The 21,105-nt window shown below is 38.5% G+C and overlaps 1 protein-coding gene across 2 annotated transcripts in view; it reads right to left on the bottom strand.

The window, feature by feature from the left end:
- LOC126833224 (uncharacterized) overlaps positions 1 to 21,105 on the bottom strand; it is a 120,197-nt gene that overhangs the window by 83,043 nt on the left and 16,049 nt on the right. For both annotated transcript variants that reach the window (XM_050564421.1, XM_050564422.1), the window contains exons 3-9: positions 11,515 to 11,710; positions 5,662 to 5,766; positions 5,244 to 5,360; positions 3,851 to 3,982; positions 3,080 to 3,195; positions 984 to 1,236; positions 256 to 498 (exon numbers count right to left, since the gene is read on the bottom strand). In XM_050564421.1, coding sequence (XP_050420378.1) covers positions 256 to 498; positions 984 to 1,236; positions 3,080 to 3,195; positions 3,851 to 3,982; positions 5,244 to 5,360; positions 5,662 to 5,766; positions 11,515 to 11,710 — 1,162 coding nt within the window. The remainder of the gene's footprint in view (positions 1 to 255; positions 499 to 983; positions 1,237 to 3,079; positions 3,196 to 3,850; positions 3,983 to 5,243; positions 5,361 to 5,661; positions 5,767 to 11,514; positions 11,711 to 21,105) is intronic.

Below are 21,105 nucleotides of genomic sequence, written 5' to 3'. Positions count from 1 at the left end.
CTGCTCCCCTCGCTGCGGTATACCTCAGCCAGAAGACATATTCATGACAATAAAAAAATTTAAAAAACGGTTTGCTGAAAACAAAATAAACGCAAGATTTTTACAGTTCGATACAATAAAAACGATTGTAAAAGACAAGAGTATTGGCCCGACAAAGGTTAATAAAAAGCAACACGGAAATACGGCACAAGCGTTGGCAGCTGAGTGTTAAGTGCGTTATGAGGGTGAATACTTGTAAGCGTGTAAGACACTAACTTTGACAATACTCATTGGCAGAACCGGTAAACCCTGGGGGGCACAAGCAAGTGTACGACCCCGGGGTGTTTATACATTTGGCGTTGACCCCGCACGGGTTGGTCTGGCCGCACTCGTTGACGTCGGCGCAACCTTCCTGTGGATTTCCAAAATATCCTGCGTTGCATTCGCACGTGAAGTTGCCCATAACGTTCAAGCACTTTGCATTCGGTCCGCAAGGCGAGGATTCGCATTCGTCTAAGTCTGTGTTTGTGTCAAAATGTTAAGTCCAAGCGGGATTTGGCCAAATGGCAACAACAATATTATGTACATACAAGTTTTTTTTATTTAACGGTGTAAACATTTGCTGATAAATTTTAAAAAAATCTTCAATAAAAATACATAGTATAATATGCGTGAAATAAAAAAACACAGTTTTCACATTGGTATACGGACGTGGCAATATTACAAATGAGAATTATATATAAAAAAAAAAAAAAAAAATTAAACCGTATACTTCTGTTGAAAACTTGATTGACTAATGACAGTTAAAAATGAAATGTGTCTTGTGTCCGACACGCGGTTTCGATTAGACGATCAGCAAATGTTACGTTTTTTTTGTTTCTTATTAAACATGTTAATGAACCGCCGACAAGATTTTCTACGGGTTGTTTTTTTGTTATGTTATATTATTATTTGTATTGTTATTGTACAGCAACCCTGTCAGGCCGTGTGCGATCGTCTCGTACCTTTGCATGAGTGTAAGGGGTCGCCGACGAACCCTGGTGGGCACGAGCACCGGAAACTGCCCTCGCTGTTGTGACATTGGGCGTCTTTGCCGCAAGGCGATCTAGCGCACTCGTCCACGTCGTAACATCCAGGACCGTAAGCGTCGCCAGAATACCCCTCGGGACATTCGCAATGATGACCTCCCGGGAAGTTCGTGCACAGAGAACCGGGCCCGCATGCGTTCGGCAAGCTGCACTCGTTAACGTCCACGCACTGTGAATATTTGTACAAAAAAAAAAACAAAATTAAAAATTAACAAAATTCCAAACCTAACCAAACCTAACCAAACCTAACCAAACCTCACCAAACCTAACCTAATAACCTAACCTAATCTAACCTAACCTTACCTTAATTGTGTGTTACTCAATTGCAAATGTAATTATTCAAAACTGGTTGTCGACCAGTCAAATTTTCCAACAATTTACTATTTCAATATCTTAAGTTCGTAGGGGTTTAACAACACATATGGGATGGTATTGTTTAAAAATATATATCAAATTTGTTCCAACCAATAACTAAGAAAGAATGAAAAAAGTCTCATTCACTGAGCCGTAGTTAGGTAATATATTTATTGATATATTTTATGAATGATATTAATGTGTTTGGAGTTTATCCAAAAACAATTATATATTTTACGATACCATCTACCCCGCATTGTAAACTTAATGGTATTTCTTATTAACAACTAGTTCGGATTAGTTTTTATGTAAATTTTTTTTTACATAGCATCGGTTTTCTGGATTTTCACACAAATTACATTTTTATTATTCTTATTACGAAATTCGGTCGGTAGAATATTTAACGAAGCCGCAACATTAAATTCGATTGAAAACCGTTAACGGAGTAGTGCTAATAAACGCTAATTACTAACCTCGAGGCTATAAGCGTGATGGAAATTAATAATTATTATTTTTCTAAATAAAAAACGGTATTAAATCACTTTGAGAGTTCGTTAAACTGTTAGTGAAGTAATTAACGGCGAATAGTATAAGATGATGCACTTATTTTCCATTTGTATCCCTAATAGGTATAGACGAGTGTGCGCTGTATTTGTAATGATTTTTTAATTTTGTATAAACGTCCCTCGACTGCTAATGCAAGAGCATTCATAATATAGGTATAATAGTGATAATAAAATGGCGTTAAAAATATTGATTCAGTAGCGGCATTGAAGCAATCATACTAATTGTAATTACGGCCACTGAGTATTAACCTTTAGCCACATATACACGGTAATCGCATATATTAATAATAATTACAAAACCATTAATGTATACAGAGTGATTCATTATGGACGGAGACGCTAGATTTTTATTAAAATAATTATTGCAGTTTTGTAGTTTTTCTTTAGGAGACTCTTTAGTTTATGTTGTTTCACAATAAGAATCCAGAGCTCTATCAACCTTTAAAATTTAAATGGTAACCTATAATATAAACATATACATTTAATTAACTTTTTAAATTAAGTATAATTTGTTGAAATTTTTTACTCGTCGATGACCAGTTTTGGGTAATTACTTTAAATTTTAGTAACCTTAAAAGTAATTATCCAAAACTGGTTGTCGACCAGTCAACATTTTCAACAAATTATTTCCAGTCTAAAATGTTAAGGTTAGGTTAGGTTGGATTAAGGTTAGATGCCATTTCAAAAGACGACAGAGGTCTGGAAAACACTAATAAAGGTAATTGTTTTATATGTTTTGTAAAATAACATAAACCAAAATGCTTTCTAAACGAAACACTACACAATTATTGCAATAACTATTTTATGAGATATTGAGCGTCTTGTCCTTCGTTAATCGCCCTGTGCATATTATTTTTTCACCGCTACTCCATTGGTTTGTGGCCGAGTGTAAAATTAATTAAATACATAATTTATGATTTAAAAAATGTAAAAAAAAAAAACCATAATCCGTTACAGCCCAGCACTTATTGCGGTAGCTGTCCGTCTCGCCCGCTGAATTTGCGGGCCGCGCCTAATGGTTAGGTCGAACACTATCGGCTACTAATTATTATTGACATCTCGGGTCGAATCGAAGTCATCTAATATAATTACCCCGTCGTAAGGGTTTCCCACGAATCCTTGCTGACAGTCGCAAGTATAGTTTCCGGGCGTGTTCCTGCATATGGCGTTGTTACCGCAAGCGTCCGGTCTCGAGCATTCGTCAATGTCTGCAAATTAAATTTAAAAAAAACAGTTACCATAAGATATATTATGCGCAAGATTGTGCCAGCCCAACACACAATTTGTGTGCGTGTATAAGATGTATAATATTATAGGAATTATGGATCAGTAATCTCGTAAGACAATGGTCTTAACGCGTGGGCCCGATAAGATTAGTCAAGGTTTTTTTAGCGATCCGCCTGACCGTAAACGTCGCCTCTGTTTCGCAACGCTCCTCGTCCCACGCGGATTAATGATATATATTAATAACTGTATGTGAATTTTGCGTTTAAGACTTAAAAATTAGAGTATTGCGTTTTCGGTCAACCAATATATTTCAACATTATGGCACCGGAAACGGTTAGGAAAAGCCCGTTGAATTGGAGTTTCCGGGAAACTGTGGCGCGCAAGGAGATCCGAGGAGAAGCGATCACGTATACAAAACCATAGCCGACCGGTCGTTGATTTCCAAACGGATTGATGGGAAACGACCAGCCAGCAACACAACAAGGTCGACGACTGTTTCACAATTTTTCGGTTGTCAGTCCCGTCGGAGACAATAGCCGGCGACGGACGACGAATGTCGCGTTCTTATTGTCGGTATATTATGCGTGTGTATAAATGATTCACATGCAAAATCCGCCATTAGGTTCTTGCACTCACCTCTGCACTCGACTTCGCCGTCTCCCGTGTAACCGGGCTTGCACTTGCACAAGAAATGCGACGGCAGGTTACAGCATTCGGCGTTCTCCACACACCTGGACGCTATGACCGGGTCCTCGCATTCGTTGATATCTGCAAAACAAACGGGTTAAACTTCGGTTAGGGTTGGTTCAAATACAAAAGCGAATTTCCAATCCCGTTTCCCTTGGCTCTACAGGAAAGCCAAAACTGAGGCTAGAGTTGAAGCTGGAGCTTCGGAGGTGGAGATGGAGTTGGACGAGTTGTACGAGTATCCTTATACGATATAAAAGGATGTATAAGGGTACATAAGGATTTAAGGATATAAAGATGTATGGATATAAGTATGTTTAAGAATATATAAGGATACATTTTCGTTAGGTTTTTTGGTAACGCTGTCGATTTTGTTGCCAAAGTAAAGTCATAAAATGTCAAAAATCGGTGTCGATTACCATTCGCCAATGGTAAATCTTGATTTGGCCAAAAAAAAACGAGATGTTGATGGTGTTGTTTGTCGTTTTCGACACAAACAAAAATCAAAAAACAAAAACCCATGCGTTTTCGCCCCACGGGATTTGGGCCAAGGGCAGCGCTGAGAAAAATATGACACCAAGGCGTCAGCGCCCTACATCACGTAACACATCTTTCCCATAATACCGTATTGAATAACATGGCACGTACTTAATCTAAATGGCCATTATCGGTCAGTGTTAACTGCCGTCATTGTTGCACTGGCTGTTATTATACGCGACAACGCCGTCAATAAGTGAATATACACACTCGGCTCGTTTGTTTTGTATACATTGCCGTTAAGGTCATTGGCGGCGAAAATATAGGGGGGCTTGGAGGGACTTGGCAAATCCTCTCCGAGGTTTTCGACGGAGTCAGACAGTTTAGGCGGTTTAGAATATAGGTTTGGTTGTATTCCATCGTTAAAAACACCAACAGCGACGAATATTGTAATCGAATACGAACACGGCCATGGCTAAATTAGAATATATATTTCTTTTAATGCCGAGCAGTTGTTGTAATGAAATAGTATAATAAAAATCCAAAACAAGACCTGTCGACGATAACACGATCGCCGGACCGCCGTCTTGCTGGTAATATGGGTAATGAGCCGGTTTTGCCATTCTCAAAAAACCTAACGGTACGTTATATAAAATAACGCTATGGGTGAAGACGGCGGCCCGAGGAATGGACAAACAACCTGAGCAAGGTCGATGCCATTTACACTGCGCGTTCCGCCAAGAACCTCTGGCCGGATTAATTATACACAGCACCACCGGCCAGTACACCACGCGCAACTCTGTATGATATCATTAAGTGCAATATGGTATTTTATTTCTATATCTTCAGCTAGTGAACCACCTACCTTGACAGTGAAATCCGTCGCCGACATATCCTGGGAAACAAGTACAGGCGAAGCTTCCAAGACTGTTGGTGCAGTGAGCGAACACGTCGCACGGCCGATACTTGCATTCGTTTTCGTCTGTAATAGATAAGATATAAAGAGATAAACTAACACAATAACGGAGTACCTAAACACAGCGACTAAAACCAGTATGGCCGCACAAAAGGTATAAAGTTGAGCGGTTGGTAGGTACTCTATTTTTTAACTGGACTGACTGGCTTTAGTCACCCCCCCGAATGCTGAACGACATAACAACAGGCGCACACATAATACACATATGTGTACACAATAGCGTCGATTTCGTTATGTTCGGACCGCACAATATTAATGACGGCCACGCGTATTATAAAATAATAGTAATAATGATAATAAAACGTACCTGGCACTTGACACGAACATCCACCGTAGCCGTCGTTACAATGGCAAAGGGAGTCGAGGCAGACGCCGTTCTGACAGGGCGTTCCTTCTTTCGCCTCGCAGTCATCTGAAACAATAGCAATACATGGTGTTAATACTATGCAAATAATATTATTGTACACTGATTACACCGCACGAAGGACGACGAAAGACAAACACAATCGTTGTACCTAACATTACAATGCGGCCTCAAAGGCATTCAACGTCAAAGGCGTCGCAAGACGGCAAATAATAATAATATAATGATCCACCTTGATCGACCGTATCGGCTTTCGGCGACTTGAGGAATTTTAAAGATGTAAATAAATTCGCATATGCAGTTTTAAATTACAACCGTGCGCTCGTGCATTGCATTGGGTGTGCCCGTATGTTTTTTTTTTCAACCCGTTCTGCTGGTTTCTTAATGTTTTTGCATCGTCCACTTCGAAACAAAAGTACAATCCGATTGTGAAACGAAGAAAAACGATCAACAACCATCATATTCTCTTTCGGATCCACCTCATAAACTAGTAACGTTCGACTAATTGGTATTAAAGCCGTCACTTCCAACTAGGGCATAATATTTTCACATAAATATGTCTTATGACGGATGATAAGGAATTGCTGATAAGATACAGCTAATAATATAATGGCTTCCGATGAGAGACAGATATTAGTGAAATTCAGACTCCAGAAATGAAGGGGGAGGTAGGAGATTATTAATTATAGTGATCGGGGTGAGAGAGGAGGATATTTTGGGAAACAAATTAACATGAACCTTCTTATCATAACACATATTCAAGATCCAATGTTTTTCCTACGAGGGAAGAACTAATGTATTTTTTTTTTTTTAAGTTTCGACAAGGGCTTAACAACAAAATACAAGTATGTGGTCGTTTTAAACCCAAAGCCGCATTAAACTGTTGTGTAATGGCAGTATACGAGTCTGGCCGGTCGTGTTGGACGTACACGCCGAAAATAAGTAATATGAAAAAAAAACAACAATTCTCATGGTCCGGCTGGAAGAAAAGTATTTTTTGTGAAATAATTCGTGAAAAACGGATCCGGAGACGGTCGAGTGTGGAAAAACAAACGGTTTACAGTTAGGTATCCCGGTCGACACGGGAGAATACAAAATGCACACACGCAGAAAGAAACGGATGCATCGCAAGAGTCCAATTACAATACATACACACGGCGACGACGAACGGAGAATAAGAAAGGGGGAAAAAAGCGAATTAAAGCGACACAGCGCCGGTGATTATTAGTGCTATTATATATATTTTTTTTCAAGTCTAGGTCGTTCACCCAACGGTCAATCGCATGGGTACGATACTATACTATAATATCGTAGGTATGTATATCCGCATGAACGCACGATTTTCTTCCTGGCATCCCGGTTTATTTTGCTCTCCGGATCGCTATTGGTATCACGCTATTGCGGAAAACACTGGGCACAGGTGGTACGATGCCCGTGTAATACAGGGTGTATCAAAAATAATGGTGCGGTTTCAAACGGCAGCGCTCTGGCAGGACCTAAATGATTCAAGGCCTACCAGGAGCGCTGTATGAGTCCAATACCTGACAACCTACAGCCGTTTGAAACCCCACCGTTCTTTTTGATACACCCTGTACGTTTCCAGACCCGTTGCCGATAGTAGTAATTACAAAGACAGCCTCCTTATAAACACTGCGCCGGTCGTGACAACGGGCCTATAATGAAATCTTAGCGGAGATCAGCAGTGGCCAGGTCGGAGGCAGGTCCCGCTGTTATTTCTCGTATTCCTCTATTTCTTGCTGCAGTACCCACATCGTTTCAAACTGTTTGTTACATATTATATGCGTACATACAGACAACACTCGCGTGTACTCCTCGGGTATAATTATCACGTTATAAATTATATACTCGAGCAGTGTGCGCGCCAACGTGTTCCGTTGACCCCTGCACCGCAGTCATTAGGTCCAACGGGAGTTTGAGAATGAAGAGAAAAAAACCGTACACGCGGCGTGCCGAAGTTCCGGCCGTGTTGCATATTAAATTAATCGTTTGGCCATTATGTCCTTCCGTTTTTTGTACTTACTTTGGCCGGCCGGCCATCCGTCATTGTTGTTCGCCTATTGGTCGACGGTATCTATACGTGAGCGACAATCGCAAACGGCGAAGACCTTGGCCTTAACAAGCTAACGGTTCTCGCCGGATCCGTTGACAATATTGCATAACGTTACATAATGTGATACAATAATGTGAGGTGCAAAAAATATAACATTTCCACAAGGCTTTGACCGATTTGCAAACTTTAAATTACCCCGAATCAGTGTTACCGAAATAGAAATATGAAAAAAACAGCCCTTCCGTTCTACATTGTGGTCAAAGAAATTCGATCAAGCATCGACCTTGGTTCAACTTCTCGATGTCAGTAGTTCATATCAGCTTACAATGTTATTGTAAATTGTGTGTACAAAATAATTTGGCACAACTGCGTTTTGACCGATCAAAAATAGATGTTTGAAAATCTATTGTTTTACTACAAGGCACACTGTCTGAATTAGCCATGGTTGCCAACTGTTTAAGACCGCATTCGGTCCAACAGATCATCCAGTCAGCTTTGGAAGAGTCGATAGCTAAAAGTTACCTAGGCTTGACTACTATACTGGGCATTTTGTTAATACTAAATTCAATTAAGAGACTTGAAAACTAATTTTTAACATTTAATATAATAAAGATTTTTCTTGAAATCATTGACCCATACTGTATCTCGACTGCGTGACGAACGTCAACCATCCATCGACTATTCTTACTTGGAAACACTACATTTATATTACAATGTTTATCAATAAAAAAAACTAAGCAATACTTAACTATTTCATCTCATACAAATGGGGTCGTTCCCCGTAATTCTGTGTTTTCTTATAATAACAAACGCCTACATTTGGCGCCTGCCTACCTACACCTCTTCCTTCACATTAGTCCTCGTCCACTGGTTGTGAAATTCAAATATTTTATTATTAGTAATCGCTTCAAGTGGAGATGTAGCATTGCAGACTTTCGCCGAACAGATGCGTCGTAGGGAATTATTGTCGGTCGAAAAAAACAACTACAGTTATTTAATACCTTAAATTATGTTATGGTGTATTGCCGCTACACGTATGTATATTTATGACAGATTATTTTTTTTTTTTTGTTGTATTATTATACATAGCAAATTAATAATGATACGCGTACGACGAAATTCGATTTGCTCACTTAGGTGATCTGTCAACATATTCAACGGGGCGTTATGCAAATTAAGCCTAAGACGTGCGAGAAACGATATCGTCTAAGATGTTTGTGAAAAAATATTATCTTCGGCCATTTTTTTTTCTCCCTTACACTCTTCATAGTAGACACGATAATGATAATATGTTGGTAAATTATAAGCGAGAAAAAAACCCACGGGACCGTGAAACGTTAGGATGACAAAAAAAAAGATACTGCAGCTATTACCGTGGCGTGCGTGTCTCCAGTGCGTTATTATCATTGTTGTTTTTTTGTAATATATAATTTCTATGTATATACAGGGTGATCATATTTTTATCCCTATGCGATATCGAGTGGTTCCCTGTAAAATAATCACCCTGTATATAAATAAGGAAGATCCTCGTGACGATAATTAAATGGAAGTAGGAAAAATAAAAATACCACAATATACACACAAGGGGTTGGACATGTTTGGGAACAAAGTGACCCGGCATCGTTCATAATATTGTTTCGGGGGCGGTTATCCTCCTAGCTTGTCATTATTGTCGGCGTCGTCGGTCTTGGTTAATGTAACTTTACAGCATAATAACAACAATCGAGGTAGATTGCATGCATTGTGGGTGGTGCTCAAAAAAAAAAAACACAAAAAAACTGACTGACTGAACGTTGACATCCCTCCGACACACGTTGGGGTTGAACTCATCGCACAGGTACTAAAGGACCTCCGTGTGAAACAAATAGGTCTCTTGGAAAACAAATGCCTTATATTAATTGAATAACTCAATACAAGTCCGCCAATATTTTTCTTTGGTGTATTTTTGTAGTTGCCGATGAAAAAAATCAATTGTGACACTTGACTCTATGCGTTTAAAACAAATAAGAAATCGACCCTTTTGGAGTTGTGTATGGAGGTTTATTTTGAAAAATATCATCACAAGAATTAAATAGATTTATAAATTTTAATATAACCCGTTTTGTTGCCATTTTCGTCCTGTGGCTGTATTCGAAACCAAAATTAAAACTAAAATTGACTTTATGGTGTAAGTGATTTCGAAACAAACATTGAATACGGCTAGTTTTAATATAACCGTCGGATGGGTTGAAACCAACCACAATTTTTTTCATTATCAGTTTATCAGTTTGATGTTCAATATTTTTGCAAACCATGTAATAATACAGTGTGATCATTTAGGGTATACAATATAACCAAATTGGTCTTTTAGCTGGTTTTGAAACTAGACTAGATTTTTTTTTTTAATTTAAATTTAATTAAGACGTTTCTAGCTAACAATACTCCGTCGAATGTTACAGAAACTATAACAATAAAAGACTGAAGGGAAATGGTCCTATAATATATCGTGTATTTTGTCTTGGAATTAAAAATATAATTACAGGTTTTGACAAAAGACAAAAAAACCGATTCTCGGTATATTACATTGTCGATAGCGTTGATTACGTTTTGGGGGAAAATGTAAAAATCCGCATGTTTCGCAACACGTTCGGTCCACACTGTACACCTAGTCCGGCTATTCGTTTCGGCCGGGCATTGTTTCATAACTGATTATCGAGAATTTTATTTAAAACCCAATTTATTTTCCGAAACAAAAAAAAAAGTAAATAAATCGCTCGCAGACGTCTCGGTGGCGGTGGCGGCGACTTCTGATGACATATTAAAGTTTCTTTAAACAAAAATAACTACCATTACTTGGATGGCTTTCGTGTAAAGCGCCACGTCGAGTCAGTTTAAGCTGTTTTTCAGGAAGCATAAAAAAAACGTTCTACAAATATTGTCCTGTCTAGTCAATCAAAGTTTTCCATAGGGCCATAAGAAAAAACAAATATGACTTGTGTACACAAGTGCCCATTCTCTTCTTGTAATATATTGCCCTTTTATAACTTAGCATGGAACAATGTAGACTATTACGCACTATGTGTGAAAAATACTATACTTAAAAAATGTTGCATCAAATAAAAATGTCAAAAATTTACTTTGATAATATTATTATACTGCGTCGGTGGTGGTCTAACATTTTTTTTTATTTCATTTAAATTGATTAATTGATCTCCAAACTCCAAACCAAAGAAGATTAGTTTAGAAGACTTATAATAATATGGACTCTGACTATTTATCAAACCCGGTTTTTTTTCCTTCACACGTCAACACACCCGTGTGGCTCAGACATACACACACACGAGACGTTTGATTATTCAAACAACGAACCGGCTGATTATTAACCGTCGCGTCGTGTTGTTTGGGGTACGTCAACCCGCTTATTATATTCATATTGTGTACACGTGTAACCGTATAGCTGACTCACCCCGGTGCCTTTACACCGTATACTCTCCAAGACTTTGTGTAGAGACGAGCTACGTGCCTGTGTGTACATAAAACCTGGGCAGCATTTTTTTTTTCATGGGAAAGTATATACTTTTGAAACATAAATGGTAATTTCCAAAGATCAGGCGTGGGAGCTTTGGGAGATCGGCTATACGGTCCTACGATTCCTCTAATGGCGCTAATCACAATACAATACGAGACGTGTGATCGCGCTTTGTCTGTGTAATCATTACTTGCTGTTGTTTTGGTTTTGGACTTACCGGTGCACTTGAGCTCTCTCCTCAGCTCGTCGGATCCTTTGTAACAGTCCTGTTTGCCATCGCACAGCCTGGAGAGCTCGTACAGCTGCAAGACCGCAGTGGATTCGTTCACCTGGCAACCGAAATAGCCATCTTCCAAATTCAAAAAGAATATTTCTCTTTTGATACCGTGTCCGATTCCACCTTGAGCGTCAACCTGGAAAATCCAATACACACGGTTAGGTTAGCAAAACAAAAAACGCCGCATTAGCATTATTAACGACGTCTATAAATTTGATTGGAGCACAATCAATATCTTGTGGCATAGTAATTGTTATTATACCGTTGAATAGACACATAATAGACAAATGGAAACGTTAATGTTCACCCGGCAATATTGACTATAGCTTCTGGTAATTAACTGTGTTAATGTAACTGGCTCACTGTGTTGATGATCGCATTTTAATTATCGCCTAAGACTATAGCGTGCCCTATATTCCGAAACAATGGACCCCACGTGGAGTTATTAACCCTGAGAAATGATTTCGCATCGTTCCACGCGTTCTAGCATAGTCTCTGACTGGGACGACCGAAGCAAGCGCTAACAGGATTCGAGACTGATCAAACACTTTGAGGTTAATGTAATTTAATTGGATGTGCGTAATATTGTGCGTGGAATAACTTTTGATGAACTACTATTCGCCTATGGTTTTATTTCTGTTTAAAAAAAAAAATTAAATTGTCGGAAGACGGTTGAGCAATTATTGGCGAACGTTCGTTATATTCGAATGTCACGCAAGCTATTGGTCTTTCCGGCAATCAGAGTGTCAATTTTTCCGGCCACCGAATCAACAACGACGACGAAGACGGCATGCGTAACGCTCTATCAACTATTGCACGGTTTGTTGGGTTCGTTTAGGTTCATGTGGTCACACTACTTGAGGTGACGTCGCTGGTACCGTCTTCGTTCTGCCTACACAAGGTTATGACTTCCGAGTCGTACAAACCGTCACAGTGAAATAATAGCTGCACGCACTTTCATTGGTCCAAAGCATACAAACGACGAGGTGGAGAATTTCATTAGAGATGTTTGCCTAAACGGGTCAGCTTAACGAAATGATCTTTGAGAACAAGTCCCGAGGAGGCGATTATGTTTTTGCGTTTTAAGTATACTTTGATTTCAAAAATTAATTGCCTATACGAAACTACTTGCAAGTGATTATAATATTGCATGGCTAAACGCTTAAAAAAATAACACATCCCACGCGAGTATAAATTTTGTCCGCCTACGGTTAGGTAGTTATTATTTTAAAATTATACAATGTGTAAATATATAGATAAATTAAAGTATTTATGTAACCGAATAGGTGTGATCTCTGGGGAAAAAAAAATACAGATTTTGATCTATACAATCGCGATTTGAACTTTTTTACACGTCTGTCTTTTCATAATAATATGTAATATGTATAGCAGGCGAGATACAATTAGTAGTGTACCGTGTGTGTCGCATTCCGATTTGCTTGATGATTTGGCGTTTAAACGGCCGGTACAAAAGTCAATAAAATTCCCAAGGTGCGATTCATAAAAAATAAAAATAGTCAAAACACATGCGCACATAGGACACATACCGTTAAAGAAAAAAGTCAAATAAAGAAATAATATTACAAATGTGTTATTGTGACCGCTTCGAATGGAGAAATAAAATAAAAAATTGTCTCTATTGAACTAAACTAGTGAATGGAACCTATGTAGAAGAAAATCTCCTCGACCACCGCTGTCGTGACCGTTATGCATTGGGTTTTCTATAGGTTTTCCTCTTGTATATCTTGTGGTGTCTATACACTGCGGACACAAAAAAAAAAATACCCCCCCAAACGTCATCAATAACAATGACCAAGCACCGACTGGTCAATTGAGCCATCCAGCGGAAACGCGCAGTGTACGGATGAAAAAATAATTGCACACAGAATACTATACATATGGTTTCTTTTGATTCCAAGACGCTTCGTCGGGTTGTAGAAAATCCAAAAAAAAATAGGTGTTTTTTTGTTACATTAAATACAAAACTATCAGAAATAGCAGAGTACCGAAAAACGCATGTGTTTTTATCAGAAATTTTGACACTTTTGGTTAGGTTTAGAATAATTGTTTAGAGGTTAAAATTCGAAAGGTTAGGTTAGGTTAGGTTCCGGAGCTGTCATAGCTGTAAAGGGGAGAATGGGGGAATACCAGTCAGTGGGTAATAACGGTCAATGGCATATCTCTTAAAATATGATAGCTGAAATTTAGATGAGCACATAATTTAAAAACTGTTGTTACCAACATCTAATACCAGATGTTTCAAAATGATAAACAATTTTTATCAATTTTGTTGTAATATTTTTCCAAAATAAAACTAATCTCAAATTAAGAATTTCTAATTTTTTACTATACTGACTGTTTTTCTAATATATCACCATCTGACAGGGATTGCATTTATTTGCTCATAATATACATGTGTTTAAAAAAAAGTCTGATTGGGGTAATAACGGTCTAACATAACTTATGTAATAACCTTACCTAACTAATATTTCCATTGAACATAAAATGTCTTTGAACAATATCATTGTACAATAGGTCTGCACTGATAATATGATAGTTTAATTATAATTTGTGTGTTTTTTAGGAACTTAAATTTTTCCCTATTATTTTACATGTGTTTTTGGTGAGCACTTTTTTAAAAAAAAATTTTAACTTAATTTTAAAAATCTGAAACTTATATTATACAAAACACCGACCGAGTCTGTAGTTGGATTTCAAGAAAGAACGGAATTTCTGGACAAACCTAACCTTCCCCTTAGTAATTACAGGTTTTGCGATTGCGCCAATATTATGCGTTTTAGGCGAACCTAGGGGCCTAATGGGCGACTTACTTTGAAGTTCTTAGAAGTTTGGGTTCAACTCTAGAGATTCTCGTGCAACATTACGAAACCATTGCCATGTGCAGGAGGTCATCCGCTCCGGCGTGGGTTCCCGGAGAAACCGCTAGCTTACCCTTATATGGGAACCCGAGTCGGTCCAAGGACGTTAATAGCATTATCATTTTGTGTGTGTGTGTTTCGCATGTTTATATTACACAGCTCGCTTTGATGCTTATAATAATAATAATATACTGTTAGAATCGCGATTATAAAATACTCTGAGAATGCTGCATAATACGCATTGTGGGCGCCCACGAAGACGCCACGGTGTTGCATCATACCGAATGAAATTTCTGGGTGAATGTCAACAGTGGAAGAGTGGGTAAAGAATATGCATTGTGCCTCGGATTCTTTTGCTCTAGATTTACAATCGAGTAGGATCAAATGATAATAATAAAAACACACACACTCACATATTATACATTTCAAGGCCAAAAATCGAGAACCCACTAGCCGTTGTGTAACACATACAAAAGGAAAAGAGAAATTAAGATCACAAGTCTGACGTTTTGTATCTTATCTCTCATCTCAGTGACCGTCTGACTCTTGAAACTTAAATGGTAACGCAGAATAATGTACTAAAAGTTTTGACAACCAGTTTTGGATAACTATTTTTGAAGTTTAGGACAGGAGATAACCCTCAGAGATATTGAGTGGTTCACGTTAAAAAAAAAAATTCACCCTATATTTCTACTGTTATTCTATCTTATACTTATGTTCGGCGCGTTTACTCGATTGTAGGCAGGTGCAATGAGTGCCTAAGTACGGGAAATAGTTTCTTGTCCATACAAACCCCACCGTGCTCGATGAAAACGAAACAACAACAATTTGTAATAGCTATACGCGATGCGCCGTACACGTTAGCAATAGACTATATGGCATATTATGTGTGTAGAAATTTGACCCGTTTTGCCAAATAAGGGCCAGCGAAAGTGAACCCTCTCGTCCGTCCCGATTTGGGCAGTCCGGAAGACCGTCACATTAATCACCACTCCGTTCCTAGTATAATGTTATGAGTGCGCGTAAACGCGTTTTTTCATATTTTTTCGCGCCGTTAGTTTTTATGTCACCATAGAAAATAATATAGTATTATGCTTGGATAGATTAGGTTGAGGATATTGGATTTAGGTTAACATTGGTTGACAACGAGAAATTCGATAAAAGGAATGAATAATTCGCTGGATTAGAAAATCTCAATTCATAAAAGCGCCAGGCAGCCATTTTGTGTAACAATTTCATGGAAATGAAAATATGCTACGTTAGTTTTCCATGATACATAACTGCACCTTTATATAATCGATAAATCATAGATACTCTAGGTTAGGTGATGATAACATATGATGATGACTCTGTCGTGCATTTATCTGATAACCGTTCACACAAAACGGCATTTTTACTTGCTTATTTGATGCCAGCAATCCAAAATTCAGACTTACACGGCTTTGACATCAGCAAAAGCACAACAACATATTCTGTGTGTAATACTTAGCCCGCCAATTGGTCACACGTGACTCTTCTTTTGCCGTGATATTACCACTAATCACGCGCCCTTGATATACGTCCCCGTTGCACAACCACTGTCAATAGACAGATAGGTGGAACTAACGTCACTATTGTACCGGTGCATTTATTTTTTCTATTTGTATACATCTTTGTGCGCGCCTGCCTAGAGATGTATCGAAAATCCGACGACGTGTGGTCATCGATATAGTAATAACAATAATAATAATAATATATTGTGGGCGCTGTTGTTGATTTTCCTAGAGTAAAGCCGCTGAAGTGCGTGGGTACCGGCCAACACAAGACGGATGTCATTGCTCTCTGCGGTGCCTGAATGCAATTTACATAACATAATCGCCATAAAAAAAAATATGTATATAAATATATTACATGCCTAACGTATCTCGTTTGAACTTTAAAGCCGCCGTCGAAAATGTCGGGACAACTATACCATGCGATGCGTAATAGCGCTATAGAGTTTGTGAGGCTATTGAGTAATTGGATTTTGGATAGGTTGGAATAGTCGAGTTTTAATAATAATCATCCGAGTGGTCCCCAACGAAGAATGCAGTTAAATTTAGAATGCAAAACCTTATCAGATTTGTTGTCCTCATGTTGTTGAACGGATTAATAATAAACAGCAGCCGCGTTGTGAGATGTTTAACGCGATAAGCTCTCGGTTTATTAAACTCCGTCGTGCAGTGTAATACACTGTAATTGCATAGTTTATTTAATACTATGCTTAATATTTTCGGTGGTACAACACTACGGGTTGAAGAGTTATTTAGTAATTTGAATACAAGAGGAGCTGGAAAAGCATTAAAAAAAAAAAAAAACAAAACAAAACGCCCAAAACAACAATAACGTTTATTATTATCCGTCGGGTTAGGTTTATTGGTTGTGGATTCAACACTTTCACCGATGATGGTTCATCAGTTGAATATGGACGGGACGGTGTGCCCATATGCATTTCATTGACTTTGACTGGTCCATAGCCAGTTTTGGATAACCGTTTTTGGAATCGTTGAAGTTTCAAGTTGAGTTTGAGTGGATGCGGCGTTAAAACGATCACCCTGTATTGGCCATCCGGGCAAGGCGAACCGTCATACATTTTTTCCCAAGTCGACGATCAACGGCCGTTTTGGAATTCTCTTCACACACACGAGCACGTCGCGCACATGATGTGTGTGTGTAAGAGGTGCACTCTATCGTGTGTGTGTGTGTAAATAATTATGATTGTTATACAAATAATAGCATAATATTATGCCGTCGGCCGAGCAAACGCCGTGGACGGAATTGAAAACCGAGCGCGTATAATAATATGTGAACAATAAATAAATAAATAAAAGCCGGGTTTCCGTGCGTGGCAAAACCGAAAATAAAGTAATTTTCGCCAAATCCAAATTGCGCCCACCGACACCACCATCATCATCATCATGTATAAGATTATTATTATTATTTCCTTTAATACCTACACGGATCGCAGTCATGATATCGGACTCACGTTGTGGGCGGGAAACGAAAAAAAAGCTGACCGCACGTCTGACCAGCTGTACAATACATATTGTGTACTATGATAATAATATTATGTACCTATACCTACTAATACCCGTGCGGCTGTATCGCAGAAACCGGTATTTTTTACGTCGTCGACCCGAGAATGCACTAGGAAAACTTTAACAGGCTCGGGTAAGCATAACAAAGGTACAACAAATACACAAACAATGGCCGACGGAAATCGTTCAAGAATTTTCATCGTTTTTGCGCACAAAACGAGTGACAGCGACAAAATTTGAGAGAAAAAGTAGAGAAGTACCAGATGGACACTGCCAATTAGTTTTGAATGGACCATTCATATCATACATACATCATATCATTATTTATCAATAGGCTTGTCAGTATGAAAAATTAACTTTTCAAAAAAAATGCATTGGTTATGTTTCATTTCCAAGTTCAGTGACTCTAGATGGTGTCACACTGAATACATTTGATTGTTTATCTGGTTTTTTTTTATAATTTTTGATTACATTTTATCACTTAAATTGAAAACGTTAATTAAGTAAAACTGTAATGTACCTCTCTATTCGAATAAAATAAATTAACTATTGAATTTCACAATATGATTTGGGTTTTCTAATGGTAAAATATATACTTGAAAATTAAGTTATTATGCATTTGTTCAATACGAATAAAAGTATTATTTGAATTGTGTATGAAACATTTCTATAAAATGTTTTACTCAATACTTGGTAGGGTTTAATAAGACATTAAATTAATTTTGTTTTTACCCCACTCCAAACTAATTATTTTTATATCAACTTTTGAAACTTAAATAGTTAGTATACATTTTATTAACTTTTTATGTAAGGAATATTTTACTACATATTTTGGGTTTAAAAGTTAGGACGTGCACCTTTCCTCCTGCCCAAAACTTGAAACTTCAAAAATAGTTATTCAAAACTGGTTATCGACCAGTGAAAATGTTTAGTAAAATGATCACCTTGTACCTTGTTTGCAGTACCGTGTTTCGCACAATAACACCTACGTGTGGTTTGAATATTGTTAGGTACAAACCGTTTACATACCTAGTATTGGCGAGTAATAAATGAAATAAATTATTATAGTGTGATGATCATTTATAAACGCCCGCCCGAGTCTATTGAAACGCCCCGGGCCGAGCACACAGCACACATCCGTCGGTGCGCCGCTTCCAGTTCACGAGAGAACCGCCAATTTGTGGTGGACAGAGGTTCGTCGACCCCGACGGTGACCGTGGTCGCAAGAACGTTCAAAATTATTATTATTATTATTATTATTTATGTATTACACCGAGCAAACATCGGCTTGGTCTCGCGCAGACAGAGTAAACGGCCGTGGAGATGGATTGTACCTACACAGAAACCGAGTACTCCTCTGCAGTGTATTGTGTGTTATTATACTGTGTACACAACCCCTTAGCTGGCAAAACAAAGCCAAGACGATAAAAACCTAACCGTGGAGATACCACGACGAGATAACCGCCATTGCGGTATACGCGCTGTCAAAGACACAGTGTCCACTGTCCTTATGCAATGTACACACACCGGCACTATCACACTACAAGTTTTCCATACATGTGTAATATTATGTAGAAAAAAAAAAGGTTCTGGGTGTAAACAAACAACAAATCTTTTTGCCATATTATAACCACCTATGTACACATATCGGGGTATAATATTGTGTATTGACCGGGCGTTAAAGTCTTTCGGTTCCAACGAGATCAACGCGTTAATGACCACGGAAAATAATAAACGAAGGTCAGGTGGAAATTGAACCCGTATAAGTATAATCCTGGTGTACGTTTTCAAGGTCGTATGGGGCGAGAAATGATCATGACGTTAAAAAGGTAAAAATTATAATAATAAGAAACCATTAGTAGGTATAATAACCGTTGATGGACAGTCGTCGGTCTCGTTCATAGAGTTAATCTCGAGGTTCACTTACACCCTCTGCAGGAACAATGCGCGTGTGGGCAATGGAAGGATTTCAACAATAATAATAATAATTAATTTTTTCTCCCAATGAGTTGTCGGTAAAGTCACGTGTGTTCGGTCTTGAGATTCTTTGAACATTTCATAATAGCACATAGAGATGACCATATTATACAAGAACTGCCCTTCTTGCGCGCCTAAGACTTCCCTTGTGCGAAAAATAATAATTCCGCGCCGGCGACCATCGGTCAAGGCGTTGTTAATTTCTTTGGACGTCCATAAAAAAAAAATATATTAAAAAAAAAAAAATACCCAATACACGGGAGCCACGATCAACAAGCACACAATGAACCGCCACACACATAATGGGCCGAGGAATGCCGCCGAATCTTTCATTACGGCATGACCAAATCGGCCGATATTGACAACGGTATACAATGTGTTTATACAGTGAACAGAATGTCATATTGTATCGATATGTCATAATAATAATAATATAATAATTTAATTTTTTTTCCTTCGCACAATCGATTCGACTTGAGGAGGAGACTTTAACGAGATACTGACCGTGCGAAACGCACAATACATACTTGGGCGGAGGTCCAAGTCTTGGGGGGACTTATTTGTAGTAATAATATTATACACACACAAGTGTGTGTTCAGCAGGCATGGTAATATTATAATTTTTTCAAATATTTTATCTTGTGTACGGCGTGCGCTGGAATAATTATTATTCTTATTATCGTCGTAGACCGGCTGCACACTGCGATGAGTCGCCTATTGTCTCCTCTTCAAAACAACACCCCCCGAGGACGGTCATTGTGTGTGTGTGTGTGTGTATATTTGTACTTACACACCATAGAGACATCACCGGCGCAGTGCCATTAACTACGTAAATAACGCACGCTGGGCCGACAAGTGATGGTTTATATTATTATAAACCATAATGTTATGCGTTCGTCTGTATGATAAACAGATTAAACACAACGTAATGTGCGCTTTGTTCGGTGTTCTTCTTCTTCAAGCACCTTGGCCACCGTCTCTCCCAATTTCCCGGCCGTAATCCTCGTTACTTTTGTCACTAGACACTGACTCCAACGTGGCCCGCCGTGTTCCACTCGTTCACTTCGTATGTATGTTTATTCTTATGGCCGAGTGCAGTGACTAGGGAGTCTAGGAGTTGCATCAATTTTGGGGGAAATGACAGAGAATAGGTTGAGATGGTTCGGTCATGTTATGAGAAGAGATGAGGCAGAGACAATGGATAGGTAGAGGACTAGGGTGGCCAACCCCGTGTAGTTTGGAGTGTAAGGCAAAGAAGAAGAAGACTACTTATGTATGCTCAAATTCTAAGGTCAGCCAAATTTCCTCTGTTTAAGATATCGTGCGGTTGCTCGAGATCTATAAAGATCTACTTGCTGTAGTTATCCAGACTCCGTTCGATATGGAATATAAATTATGGTCTAGGAATCGACCGAATCATCAGTTGGTGCAAGTGCGATCGACCGGCGATGCTGTAACCTGTTTGTACTTTCAATGAGCACATATTTTTATTCCTTGGTGAGGTTGTTAATCGACGTACGTCCGCGGTAAACGGTTTACATTCTACACAACAGTCCGACACGACGGTGCGATTTCAAGGTTTTGCGCTTCCTAGACCATAAAACAACAAGGCAAATAAA

This window comes from Adelges cooleyi, unplaced genomic scaffold (genome assembly GCF_023614345.1).
Source record: "Adelges cooleyi isolate 19-005CV unplaced genomic scaffold, UGA_ACOO_1.1 ACOO_flye_CR_arks_rails_tigmint_CR_PRNA_2, whole genome shotgun sequence".
In the NCBI taxonomy this organism is placed as follows: Eukaryota; Metazoa; Arthropoda; class Insecta; order Hemiptera; family Adelgidae; genus Adelges; species Adelges cooleyi.
This window is presented reverse-complemented; position numbering and strand designations above follow the sequence as displayed.